The 13,501-nt window shown below is 49.2% G+C and overlaps 1 protein-coding gene across 1 annotated transcript in view; it reads left to right on the top strand.

Moving 5' to 3' along the window:
* The first annotated feature begins 6,591 nt into the window (after positions 1-6,591).
* The window catches only part of AQR (aquarius intron-binding spliceosomal factor), a 187,030-nt gene continuing 180,120 nt past the window's right edge, over positions 6,592-13,501 (top strand). The window contains exon 1 of the mRNA XM_063948061.1: positions 6,592-6,774. Within this exon, the coding sequence (XP_063804131.1) occupies positions 6,688-6,774 (87 nt within the window). The 5' untranslated portion in view covers positions 6,592-6,687. The remainder of the gene's footprint in view (positions 6,775-13,501) is intronic.

Genomic DNA, 13,501 nt, shown 5'->3' on the forward strand with positions numbered 1-13,501 from the left:
TATTGATTTGGTATAGCAGAATATGAATTTTCTGCATATATATCAAATAAAACATTTTTTTTTACTGAAAGTGCCCAGAATTAATTCCACTAGTGTCAGTGGCGTGATGATTTATGTGGTGTGATGGCAATGACTTGTGCTACCAATTTATTACAGTAAATGTGTTACTTATACATTAATATACTTTTGCCAGTCATAAAGGAAGTCTGGGGTTTGGTGTACCGCCTGCCCGCCCTGAGTACAGCCCTGAGTACGGGTGGTATTCATGTGACCGACGGTTGGGAGACCGACGGTCACATGACCTCCTGCAGCTTCCCGACACCCACTATCCCGATGGTCGGCATGCCGACCAACAGGGACTATTTCCACTCGTGGCTGTCCACGATACCCATAGAGTGGGAATAGAACCCGTGGCGACCGTAGGTCGCCACCGAGCCCGCAGCGTGGCGAGCGCAGCGAGCCCGCAAGGGGCTTGCTGCACTCGCCTCTCCCCGCCGGGATCCCGGCGTCGGTATGCTGCCGGGATCCCGGCGTCGGTAAGCTGACCGGCAGTCAGGAGACCGCCGGTCAGCCATACTACACCCCTGAGTACAGCTCCTTCTTACCAGCTGCCAGCACGCTGCAGGAGAAGTGATGGTTCTGGGATGTTTTGCAGCCAGAGGAAAGGGGAGCCTCACAGTCCTATCTCCCAGTTGTCCCCTTACATAACAGACAGTTGGGAGTTATACACATAGGGGGTCATTCTGACCCGTTCGCACGCAGCGGTTTATCGCTGCGGTGCGAACGGGTCTGGAATGCGTATGCGCAGCGGCCACAGCGCGCGCGACGTTGCCCGGCGACGGGTCGCTAGGTTACGTCGCGTCTAACGATGGAAGCGGTTGCAGAGCCGACCGCAAAGAAGATTGACAGGAAGAAGGCGTTCCAGGGCAGATCCGGACCGTTGGCTGCCGTTTTCGGGGAGTGGTAAGGAAAATGCAGGGATGTCCAGGAGAACGGAGGGCGGATGTCTGACGTCAAAGTCGGCTCCAGCATCGCAGGGATTGTCGCACAGGGTAAGTAGATATAGGCTCAGTCTACTTCTGCTTGAAATTGTCTTAGCTTAGCAGGGCTGCACAAGCGATCGCAGCCTTGCTAAGCTAAAATACACTCCCCCATAGGCGTGTTCTAGTTGATCGCAGCAGCAGCAGCAAAAAGTTGCTGGCTGCGATCAACTCGGAATGACCACCTTAATGCATACAGATTACACACTAATAATTGAGAATGCTGTCATGTCTCTGACGTGGGCAGTAGAAGTTGGCGCGTGCTACCCCCTTCCCATCCGCTCCTTCTGCTGATGAGGAAGACATGTCCACAGCTACTAGTAGAACGTATTTGTGAATATATTTTAGAGGATGCAGTTGGTACAGCAGCTGCATTTTTGTACACAGCTGATGTACGAAATTATACAAATGCTGCAGGAATGGTCTTGTGTTAATGGATGCCTCCTGCCAGCTTCTATGATCCACTGTTGCCTCTGAAGGTGCAGCATCTGATCACTCTATGTGAACATTGGTCATCTAAGTATCCCTCAGGGTACTTAGTATGGTTGGGGAATTCACACTGCTGGGTCCAGGGAATCGGCTTGACACACCAAGAAAATTGGGGTGACACATCCCCATTTTGTAAAAAGGTCTTTGTTACTACCCTCTCCACGTCCCCCTTCCCCAAATGGCTGTCAATCATTATGTAGCTTATGGGGTAATGTGCCCATCGATGCAGGACACGTTCATTCACATGTAGGCAAACGATTGTGTCCATAATTACTACATTTATAATGTATGCATTATATATATATAGTGCCAACACATAAGGTAGCACTGTTCAGTCAGAGAATGTCAGAGAATATGTGTTCCCATCCCTTGCCAAGTTATAGCTGTATGAGAATTATGATCGCGCAACTCAGTGGTTCAACTATGTAAGAATAGAGATTCCTCACTGGTCTTAAGAAATACCAAAAATGACAGAAAATTTCACAGGATAGCGCAAACACAATAAAATATATAATGAGAGCCTTAAATCAATTATACCAAAACTTTTTTTGGGTCTCAATATACAGATGGGTTATCTTATGGTGCAGTAATCCCGACAATTCACTTAGTTTTTAAATGGTTGTAGATCAATAGGCCCTGGTTGTGGGTGGAATTGTGGTAAACTGGTCACCAGCCGTTCAGTCACCACAAGCTACCAACAATCCACTTAATTGTCATCTCAAGGAAAAAAGAAGAACATAGTGCAATATAGCCATCAGTAGCGGATCTTGCCACGGGCAAGCAGGACTTTTACCCGGGGCGCCGCCTTCCGGAGGGCGCCGCACCATGGCAAGATCCGCTACTCTGTGCCCCCCCCCCCGCTGCCCGCTGTGTCCCCCGCTGGTCCCGCTGTCCCCCGCTGTGAAGGGAAACTAGACGCTACGCGTCTAGTTTCCCTTCGCGTAGAGGACCTTTGCTGTGCGGTGCGCGATGACGTCATCGCGCACCGCACAGCATTGTGGGACTGACAGACGCTAGGGGTCATAATTGACCTCTAGTGTCTGTCATCCGAGGAAAGGAGCGGCGCCGGCGGAGATCTGCAGCGGTCGGGAGCGGGGATAGTAAGTATTTTTTTTTTTCAGCGGTGCTATTCCACTGTACAGGGGGCGTAACTGACCACGCCCCCTGTATGAAGATACACCCCCAATTTCCGCCCGGGGCGCCAAAGGGTCTCGAACCGGCCCTGATAGCCATGCACAAAGAAACAAAATGTATTAATCAAAACACTCACAAGGTTAAAAAACATAAAAAGCATATAAACTACAATGGTGGATTGTTCAGTCCCCGTGCTTCTGAGGAAGGACATTAGTCTGAAAGGCCGCAAGTGGGGAGACTGACCGTTCGGGGATTGTGTCCTGGCCTATTGATTACCTGGAGGAGGTACATGAGTTCCGGAGCACGGGACCCCTTTTTCCTAAGCTACATCTGGGAGAGTAACTAAGGCAGCTGGTGAACACATTGTCGAGACCCCATCCACCATTGTGGTTTATATGCTTTTAATGTTTTTTTTATCCTTGTCAGTGTTTTGATGAATACATCTTGTTTCTTTGTGCTTGGCTATATTGCACTATGTTCTTGTTGGAAGCTTGTGGTGACTGAATGGCTGGTGACCAGTTTACGGCAATTCTGCCCACAAGCGGGGCCCATCCCATACCAGTCAGACGGTCAGGCAATGTTTGTTCCCATCCCGTACCAATCAGTCAGTCAGATAATGTTTGTTCCCATCACATACCAGTAAGTCGGGCAATGTTTGTTCCCGTCCAGTGTTTCAGATTTGTGAACCGGGACATGTATCGCGGCCTAGCCTCTGGGGAACTAGGCTGCCACATCCACTGCCTCGTTGTCTGCCCCAAGTATAAATGCAGCCCATGGGACAGTACTGGCAGAGCTTGCTTTCTGCCGGGTGAGTCAGTGCTATCAGGGCACAGTGGTTAGTGGGTTATATCTCCCAAACAATGGAGGTTGGTGAGACAGAGTACCTGATGTAGAGGTGCTTTCTGTCCTGCTGCTGCCTACCTTCGCAGTCGCCCACCTGCAACTTCATGCAAATGCCACTACAAAAATCTTCCCTGATGTACATCCATGCGTGTGACATTTGAGACACAGTAATACAGCGTGAGGTGTCTTTAGACTTCACGATCGGTCACACCTTTGACACTTGCCGCCACCATACCTGTTTGCAGGGATTTTGCGCACCTGCAGTAACAGTCACTGCACTCTGTGAGCTCTGCCATTGTATGTGGTTCTGACCTGTCCAGACACAATCGGATCCAGGCAGGCTAATTTTATTCAAAAGGCGATCACCTATATTTGCTCTTTGGGAGGAAACTGGAGCATCCGAAGACTGTTCCCTGGCCAATCTTATATGCAAGGCACTATTACTGCTAGGTAGCAATGCTAACCGATGTGTCCTGTTCTAGAAATACTCATCCATAACTACTTGCTAACTTCCAAAGGCCACAGAATATGCAGATATATGTGTATATTGCATCCAGTGTACACAACAGGAGAATTTGTACTGTACATTTGGTCAACAATGAAAAATAGTGACATTTCCAAAGAGGGAGGCACCTTGTAACTTGTGGAACTAAAGATCTCAATATCGGCTGCAAGCATCCTTGTCATGCTGGAGCTAGTAGTTCCCAGACACCTGATAAGTTACAGGTGTTCACCTCCTAAGGGCATATATATGCTTTAATAGACGTGGACAGCCTCCAATACTAAGGATTCCTTTTCACCGCAATTAACAGCAACAAGGAATCCTTATTTGCCTAATTGTGTTATTACAGAGTTGCCTGGACAGGTCCTCTAATAGATGATCAGTATAAGCAATGCAATTGCGGGGATAATTCAGACTGCATTGCTGCAGCGGCAGCAACCGCAGCCTGAATTTTTTTTGTGGAGTGCACACGTGCACCCCTATGAGATGTAAAAGCATCTCAGGGCTGCGATCGCCTCTGCCTGATTGACAGGCAGAGGCGGTCGCGGGGCGGTAGGGGGCGTGCCAACGGCATTAGAACGCCATTGGCGGGGTGTGGTCCAGACAACGGAGGCATGTCCGGACCATTGGGGGGGGGGGGGGGGGGGCGGGCCGCGTTGGCTGCGTGACATAACACACAGCCGCTGCGACCCGGAACGCGGCAGGTAGCTCCCTGCCAGAGCGCAGAACCTGCAGGCAGGTTACTACTCGCCAGGTGCAAAAGCATCGCCGCCGTGCGCTGTTTCTTTTGCACCTGTGGGGGCGGGGGGGGGGGAATAGGGCAGAGCCAGACATGCAGGGCAGGCTAGCTCTGTGCTGGGCGTCCCCCCGCATGTCTGACAAAATGATCGTAGATGTGCTAAATTTAGCACATCTATGATCAGATCTGAAAAAGGCCCTGAATCCACTATCACATACCCTCCAACATTTTACACAAAAAAATCTGTACAAATTAGGAAAGGCGGTGTGGCCACGGGTAAAGGGTTCCTATACTTTTAATGGAAGTTTGCAGAGCCAAAAATCGGTACAGACCATAAAAAAAAAGGTACTATACCTGCTAAAAAGGTACAGTTGGAGGGTATGCTATCACTTTACTTTCTACATTGGCCTGCTGCACATGCACTGATGTCTGGCGGCGCATGTGCGGGTGGGCAGCAGGGGATCCCTCTGCCAAAATGGGCTAACGCCATCTCGCCATCTTAAGATGGTGTAAGCTGCCTCGGCCAAGCTCTGGAATCTCACCGTCAGAAACTGAGGGCTGCAGCTAGTGCTGAAAGTGAAGCAACCTCTGCTGATATAGAGCTGTCTGCTGTGGCCCCTCCATTGTACACTAGGGTGATACTTAATATTTGCGGATATACCCCAAAATACCAGCAAATATTATTTCATAAAAAGGCCCCTATATCATATATACTTGTTACCAGCCCATCAAATGACGAAACAACATAACAGCAATGTCAGTGCCTCTCTCTGTGTGCTTGAATGGCACAACACTTGAATTTCTCCATCAGGCGCTATACCTCCCGACATAACCTTCTCCAAGAGGGACAGAATGCTCTGCTCCTGGACTTCCCTCTAAATGTATGCTTGCCATCACCTGTGCTGAAAACCTTTCTTGTCCATTAAACTGTTCAATACAGCTGATAGCGATCACAAATTGGAAAAAAGTCCAAAAGCAGAGCATTTTGTCCCTCCTGGAGAGGGTCATGTTGGGATGTATGAGGCGCCATCTAGTGTCCGCCAGCGCGGAAAACACTTAAATTTCCCCCCAGAGAGGTGAGGATCCACATTAGCTTTTGATAGGATAACCTGTTTATGAGATATCATATATCACTTTTTATCAGTTTTATTAAAGTGACACTAGGGGGCGCACATCTACAGCCATATCGCACAGTTACTGAAGAAGTCCCGACTCTTGGCCCTCATTCCGAGTTGATCGGTCGCAAGGCGAATTTAGCAGAGTTACACACGCTAAGCCGCCGCCTACTGGGAGTGAATCTTAGCTTCTTAAAATTGCGACCGATGTAATCGCAATAATGCGATTACTAACTACTTAGCAGTTTCAGAGTAGCTCCAGACTTACTCTGCCTGTGCGATCATTTCAGTGCTTGTCGTTCCTGGTTGACGTCACAAACACACCCAGCGTTCGCCCAGGCACTCCCACCGTTTCTCCGGCCACTCCTGCGTTTTTTCCGGAAACGGTAGCGTTTTCAGCCACACGCCCCTGAAACGCCGTGTTTCCGCCCAGTAACACCCATTTCCTGTCAATCACATTACGATCGCCGGAGCGAAGAAAAAGCCGTGAGTAAAAATACTTTCTTCATAGTAAAGTTACTTGGCGCAGTCGCAGTGCGAACATTGCGCATGCGTACTAAGCGGATTTTCACTGCGATGCGATGAAAAATACCGAGCGAACAACTCGGAATGAGGGCCCTTGTGTATTTACTGTGCTTCACTAGCATTGACTTCAACAAAATGGCTCCTGCAGTGGAGACATTAAGTTTACATACGTTTACATTCTACTTTTGTCGCTTTGATCTCAACATCACGTCCTTCGCAGACTGCCAGTACTTCCGGTGCTGGCACCGTGGTGTCGTTTGATTCTATACCCGGGATCTTTTGGGTTTCTTATACGTTACAATGGAAACTCGAACGGCAGGGCAGCCGCCCGCCAGGAAAATGGCGGCCCCGACAGTGACGCAGATGAACGCGGAGTTTGTCACTCAGGTGATATAATAAAACGTGTTCATACATGAGCTGAGAGTCATGTCTAGCCCATCAGCAGTGTGGAAATGTGTGGTGCCCAGCTCAGCCACCCAGTCAGAGTTTTGGCTGTCATTACCAGGTCCAGTCCTAGGCTTGTCCCTGGCCAGTGCAACTTCTCTACTTTTCTACCTACCTAGTTCTGTGTATAAGGGCATGTCCCAGGACATTGCTCCTACTCCTAACACTGCTAAGTGCAACTCTCCTACCTATCCTTTCCTAGTACAGTCTATAAGGGCATGTCCCTGGGCATTACTCCTAACACGTCTATGTGCAACTCCCCTACTTTCCTACCTATCCTTTCCTAGTACAGTCTATAAGGACATGTCCCTGGGCAGTGCTCCTAACACGTCTATGTGCAACTCCCCTACTTTCCTACCTATCCTTTCCTAGTACAGTCTATAAGGACATGTCCCTGGGCAGTGCTCCCACTACTAACTGGATGTAGTTATGTGACTGACGGTCACATAACGTCCCCCTGCATCCCCGAACAATGCAAATACCGAGAGTCGGCATGTCTGCTAGAAGGGACTATTCCCAGGCATGGGTGTCCACGACACAGAGCCCGCAAGCGGCATAATTTCGCTTTTCGGAATGCTCTAAGCCCCAGCCGCCAGAACAGCGCTGCGGAGGGGTTCAACAGCTTTTGCTGGCGATACCCCATAGAAGCCTGTGGGCTTCTCTACGCAGCGCTGTGTGAGGGATCGGATCCATCCCAGCATGCCCCCGCCCGCCCCGGTCACCCGGCGCATGTGCAAACTGACGCCCGGGGCCGAATCCCGGAAGTCAGGCAGCCGCTGGGGATTGCGGAGGACATCTCTTACCGGAAAAGCTGTCCTCCGCAATGCTAATCGCATATGTAAGTGCATATGCAATTAGCATTGTCGCGTTGGGCGGCGATGTCTATTAGTACATCCCACCCTAAAAGAGCACTATCTGTACTGTCCTGCCGCAGCACGGCTTTACTGTGACGTTTCTCTCGGTCATTTTTATTTGAAATTCATCATTTTGTGCAACATTTTACCATCAAACTAGCTGTCGCCAGTATGCAGCTAAAGGCTGTGACTGTACAAATCTGATGACACATCCCTTATAAAGCATGTGTGGCTGTCATTCCATTTCAGCTAAGTTGCTTATTCTTAATGAATGTGGAAAAGGCCTTTCTTTATTTCATTATAAAGTACATTTATTTATAATTTGTAATCTCAGAAACCATCACTAGGGATAAATGAATGCTTACCATTTTGCAGGGCATTTTGTAGCAAGTACATGACCTTAGGTAGGCAGTTAATCCACCGGCCCTTCTTGATAGGCGCTCTGCCTGGCTTTTTTTTTTCACCACCAGACATCGGTTAGGGATGTGCAGCTCTGTGGGGATGATCCTGGATGTCTCTCTATCTTCTACCTGTCACTGAGTCTCCTGTGCCTCTCCCTCTGCTGCCTGTCACTGTTTTCTCCTGTGCCTCTCCCTCTGCTGCCTGTCACTGTTTTCTCCTGTGCCTCTCCCTCTGCTGCCTGTCACTGTGTTCTCCTGTGCCTCTCCCTCTGCTGCCTGTCACTGTGTTCTCCTGTGCCTCTCCCTCTGCTGCCTGTCACTGTTTTCTCCTGTGCCTCTCCCTCTGCTGCCTGTCACTGTTTTCTCCTGTGTCTCTCCCTCTGCTGCCTGTCACTGTGTTCTCCTGTGCCTCTCCCTCTGCTGCCTGTCACTGTTTTCTCCTGTGCCTCTCCCTCTGCTGCCTGTCACTGTTTTCTCCTGTGCCTCTCCCTCTGCTGCTTGTCACTGTTTTCTCCTGTGCCTCTCCCTCTGCTGCCTGTCACTGTGTTCTCCTGTGCCTCTCCCTCTGCTGCCTGTCACTGTGTTCTCCTGTGCCTCTCCCTCTGCTGCCTGTCACTGTTTTCTCCTGTGCCTCTCCCTCTGCTGCCTGTCACTGTTTTCTCCTGTGCCTCTCCCTCTGCTGCCTGTCACTGTGTTCTCCTGTGCCTCTCCTTCTGCTGCCTGTCACTGTGTTCTCCTGTGCCTCTCCCTCTGCTGCCTGTCACTGTTTTCTCCTGTGCCTCTCCCTCTGCTGCCTGTCACTGTTTTCTCCTGTGCCTCTCCCTCTGCTGCCTGTCCCTGTTTTCTCCTGTGCCTCTCCCTCTGCTGCCTGTCACTGTTTTCTCCTGTGTCTCTCCCTCTGCTGCCTGTCACTGTTTTCTCCTGTGCCTCTCCCTCTGCTGCCTGTCACTGTTTTCTCTGCCTGTCACTGTTTTTTCCTGTGTCTCTCCCTCTGCTACCTGTCACTGTTTTTTCCTGTGTCTCTCCCTCTGCTGCCTGTCACTGTTTTCTCCTGTGTCTCTCCCTCTGCTGCCTGTCACTGTTTTCTCCTGTGTCTCTCCCTCTGCTGCCTGTCACTGTTTTCTCCTGTGTCTCTCCCTCTGCTGCCTGTCACTGTTTTCTCCTGTGTCTCTCCCTCTGCTGCCTGTCACTGTTTTCTCCTGTACCTCTCTCTCTGCTGCCTGTCACTGTTTTCTCCTGCGTCTCTTCCCCACTGTCACTGTTTTCTCCTGTGCCTCTCCCTCTGTCGCCTGTCATTGGTTTTTCCTGTGCCTCTCTCCCCCTGTCACTGGTTTTTCCTGTGCCTCTGAAACCCCCCCCCCCCCCTCAATAACTGTTTTCTCCTGTGCTTCTCCCTCACTACTGCCCTAGTGTGTAAGTATGATCATGTGTTAAGGGCAAACTGTATGGGCCAGGTGTTTCTTATTTGCCGTCAAATTCTTTGTTTTTATTGATGTTGATTCCTGGTGGGGAAGAGTGACTGCACACGAATGCTGCTTTCACATCGCAAAACCTGCTTTTGAAACGGTTCTTTAAACGGTTCTTAAAACGGGTCTGAGCAGTTAAACCCCCTTCACATCGCATGTTGTAACCAGTATATTACCGTTTTGGTACCTTTCACACTGAACCCGTTTCACCCATACAAAACAGTGGTTGTCATTTTAAATGTTTATTTCCTGCTTCTGCCTGGTGACATCACACATGGAGACAGCCTATCACCTTCTGGGGCTTGCAAATACCGTTTTAGACCCTTTCACACTGCACAATGAAACGGGTCTGAAACGGGTAGGACCCTGTTTTTTTACCGTTTCAAAATACCGGTATTTTGTAAACGGTAAATTGAAGGTGACCCTTTTACATCGCAGCTCGAACCGTTTAGGAAGCCAGTAAAAACGGCAAATTACCGGGTACAAGCTGCGGTGTGAAAGGGGTAGTATCCATGTAAAGTTTGTGGTCAGCCCTGATTGCCAATTTTGTGTGCCTATAAAAGTGCAAATAGAAGGTTTGAATTAAATAAACACTGCTAACAACACGGAATAAATTGTTACTTTGTATCTTGTACACCAGTACATGGAATGTGTGGAAGTTATAAGATCCCCTGGACTTAAGAGGACATTAATATTCTAACCACTGTCCAAAGGTCTTGCACATGCAGGATCTAAAGGTCTTGCCTCTTAAAGGGGTTGCTCCCCTAACTGGAAGTATTGTTTGTGGGTACTGCATAGATACTTTTTCGAGAAGCTTGATTCCCATATACAGTATTTCTTAACAATAATCTTGGACTACTTTTATCAACATTGTGCTCAGTATGTTGTATAGGTTTGTTTTGAATGTTACTAATATATTTGGATTGTATTGGGTTTAATGAAACATTTAGCTATTTTTATACTTCTAGATTTCTATTTCTCTATCGTCCTAAGTGGATGCTGGGGTTCCTGAAAGGACCATGGGGAATAGCGGCTCCGCAGGAGACAGGGCACAAAAGTAAAGCTTTTACAGGTCAGGTGGTGTGTACTGGCTCCTCCCCCTATGACCCTCCTCCAGACTCCAGTTAGATTTTTGTGCCCGGCCGAGAAGGGTGCAATTCTAGGTGGCTCTCATAAAGAGCTGCTTAGAGAGTTTAGCTTAGGTTTTTTATTTTACAGTGATTCCTGCTGGCAACAGGATCACTGCAACGAGGGACAGAGGGGAGAAGAAGTGAACTCACCTGCGTGCAGGATGGATTGGCTTCTTGGCTACTGGACATGAAGCTCCAGAGGGACGATCACAGGTACAGCCTGGATGGTCACCGGAGCCACGCCGCCGGCCCCCTCACAGATGCTGAAGCAAGAAGAGGTCCAGAATCGGCGGCTGAAGACTCCTGCAGTCTTCTTAAGGTAGCGCACAGCACTGCAGCTGTGCGCCATTTTCCTCTCAGCACACTTCACACGGCAGTCACTGAGGGTGCAGGGCGCTGGGGGGGGGCGCCCTGGGAGGCAAATGTAAACCTTTAAAAAGGCTAAAAATACCTCACATATAGCCCCAGAGGCTATATGGAGATATTTACCCCTGCCTAAATGTACTAAATAGCGGGAGACGAGCCCGCCGGAAAAGGGGCGGGGCCTATCTCCTCAGCACACGGCGCCATTTTCTGTCACAGCTCCGCTGGTCAGGAAGGCTCCCAGGTCTCTCCCCTGCACTGCACTACAGAAACAGGGTATAACAGAGAGGGGGGGCAAAATAAATGGCAATATATTAATATAAAAGCAGCTATAAGGGAGCACTTAATCATAAGGCTATCCCTGTCATATATAGCGCTTTTTGGTGTGTGCTGGCAGACTCTCCCTCTGTCTCCCCAAAGGGCTAGTGGGTCCTGTCTTCGTATAGAGCATTCCCTGTGTGTCTGCTGTGTGTCGGTACGTGTGTGTCGACATGTATGAGGACGTTATTGGTGTGGAGGCGGAGCAATTGCCAAATATGAGGATGTCACCTTCTAGGGGGTCGACACCAGAATGGATGCCTTTATTTGTGGAATTACGGGATAGCGTCAACTCGCTTAAGCAGTCGTTTGCCGACATGAGGCGGCCGGACACTCACTTAGTGCCTGTCCAGGCGCCTCAAACACCGTCAGGGGCTGTAAAACGCCCCTTGCCTCAGTCGGTCGACACAGACCCAGACACAGGCACTGATTCCGGTAGTGAAGGTGACGAATCAACCGTATTTTCCAAAAGGGCCACACGTTATATGATTTTGGCAATAAAGGAGATGTTACATTTAGCTGATACTACAGGTACCACTAAACAGGGTATTATGTGGGGTGTGAAAAAACTACCAGTAGTTTTTACCGAATCAGAAGAATTAAATGACGTGTGTGATGAAGCGTGGGGTGCCCCGATAAAAAACTGCTAATTTCAAAGAAGTTATTGGCTTTATACCCTTTCCCGCCAGAGGTTAGGGAGCGCTGGGAAACACCTCCTAGGGTGGACAAAGCGCTAACACGCTTATCAAAACAAGTGGCGTTACCCTCTCCTGAGACGGCCGCACTTAAAGATCCATCAGATAGGAGGATGGAAAATATCCAAAAAGGTATATACACACATGCAGGTGTTATACTACGACCAGCTATTGCGACTGCCTGGATGTGCAGTGCTGGGGTAGTTTGGTCAGAGTCCCTGATCGAAAATATTGATACCCTGGACAGGGACAATATTTTACTGTCGTTAGAACAAATAAAGGATGCATTTCTTTATATGCGTGATGCACAGAGAGATATCTGCACACTGGCATCACGGGTAAGTGCTATGTCCATTTCGGCCAGAAGAGCTTTATGGACACGACAGTGGACAGGCGATGCGTAGAGGAGTTATTTGGGGTCGGTCTATCGGATTTGGTGGCCACGGCTACGGCCGGGAAATCCACCTTTCTACCTCAAGTCACTCCCCAACAGAAAAAGGCACCGACCTTTCAACCGCAGCCTTTTCGTTCCTTTAAAAATAAGAGAGCAAAGGGCTATTCATATCTGCCACGAGGCAGAGGACGAGGGAAGAGACAGCAACAGGCAGCTCCTTCCCAGGAACAGAAGCCCTCCCCGGCTTCTACAAAAGCCTCAGCATGACGCTGGGGCTTCGCAAGCGGACTCGGGGGCGGTAGGCGGTCGTCTCAAGAATTACAGCGCGCAGTGGGCTCACTCGCAGGTAAATCCCTGGATCCTGCAGATAATATCTCAGGGGTACAGGTTGAAATTAGAGACAGAGCCACCTCGCCGTTTCCTGAAGTCTGCTTTACCAACGTCCCCCTCAGAAAGGGAGACGGTTTTGGAAGCCATTCACAAGCTGTATTCTCAGCAGGTGATAGTCAAGGTACCTCTTCTACAACAAGGGAAGGGGTATTATTCCACTCTTTTTGTGGTACCGAAGCCGGATGGCTCGGTAAGGCCTATTCTAAATCTGAAGTCCTTGAACCTGTACATAAAGAAGTTCAAGTTCAAGATGGAGTCACTCAGAGCAGTGATAGCGAACCTGGAAGAAGGGGACTTTATGGTATCCTTGGACATCAAGGATGCGTATCTCCACGTTCCAATTACCCCTCACACCAGGGGTACCTCAGGTTCGTTGTACAAAACTGTCACTATCAGTTTCAGACGCTGCCGTTTGGTTTGTCCACGGCACCTCGGGTCTTTACAAAGGTAATGGCCGAGATAATATTTCTTCTTCGAAGAAAAGGCGTATTAATTATCCCATACTTGGACGATCTCCTAATAAGGGCAAGGTCCAGAGAACAGCTAGAGATGGGTTTAGCACTATCTCGAGAGGTGCTAAAGCAGCACGGATGGATTCTGAATATTCCAAAATCCCAATTAATGCCGACAACTCGTCTGCTGTTCCTGGGGATGATTCT

The sequence above is a fragment of the Pseudophryne corroboree genome, chromosome 12 (genome assembly GCF_028390025.1).
Source record: "Pseudophryne corroboree isolate aPseCor3 chromosome 12, aPseCor3.hap2, whole genome shotgun sequence".
NCBI classification, from domain to species: Eukaryota; Metazoa; Chordata; class Amphibia; order Anura; family Myobatrachidae; genus Pseudophryne; species Pseudophryne corroboree.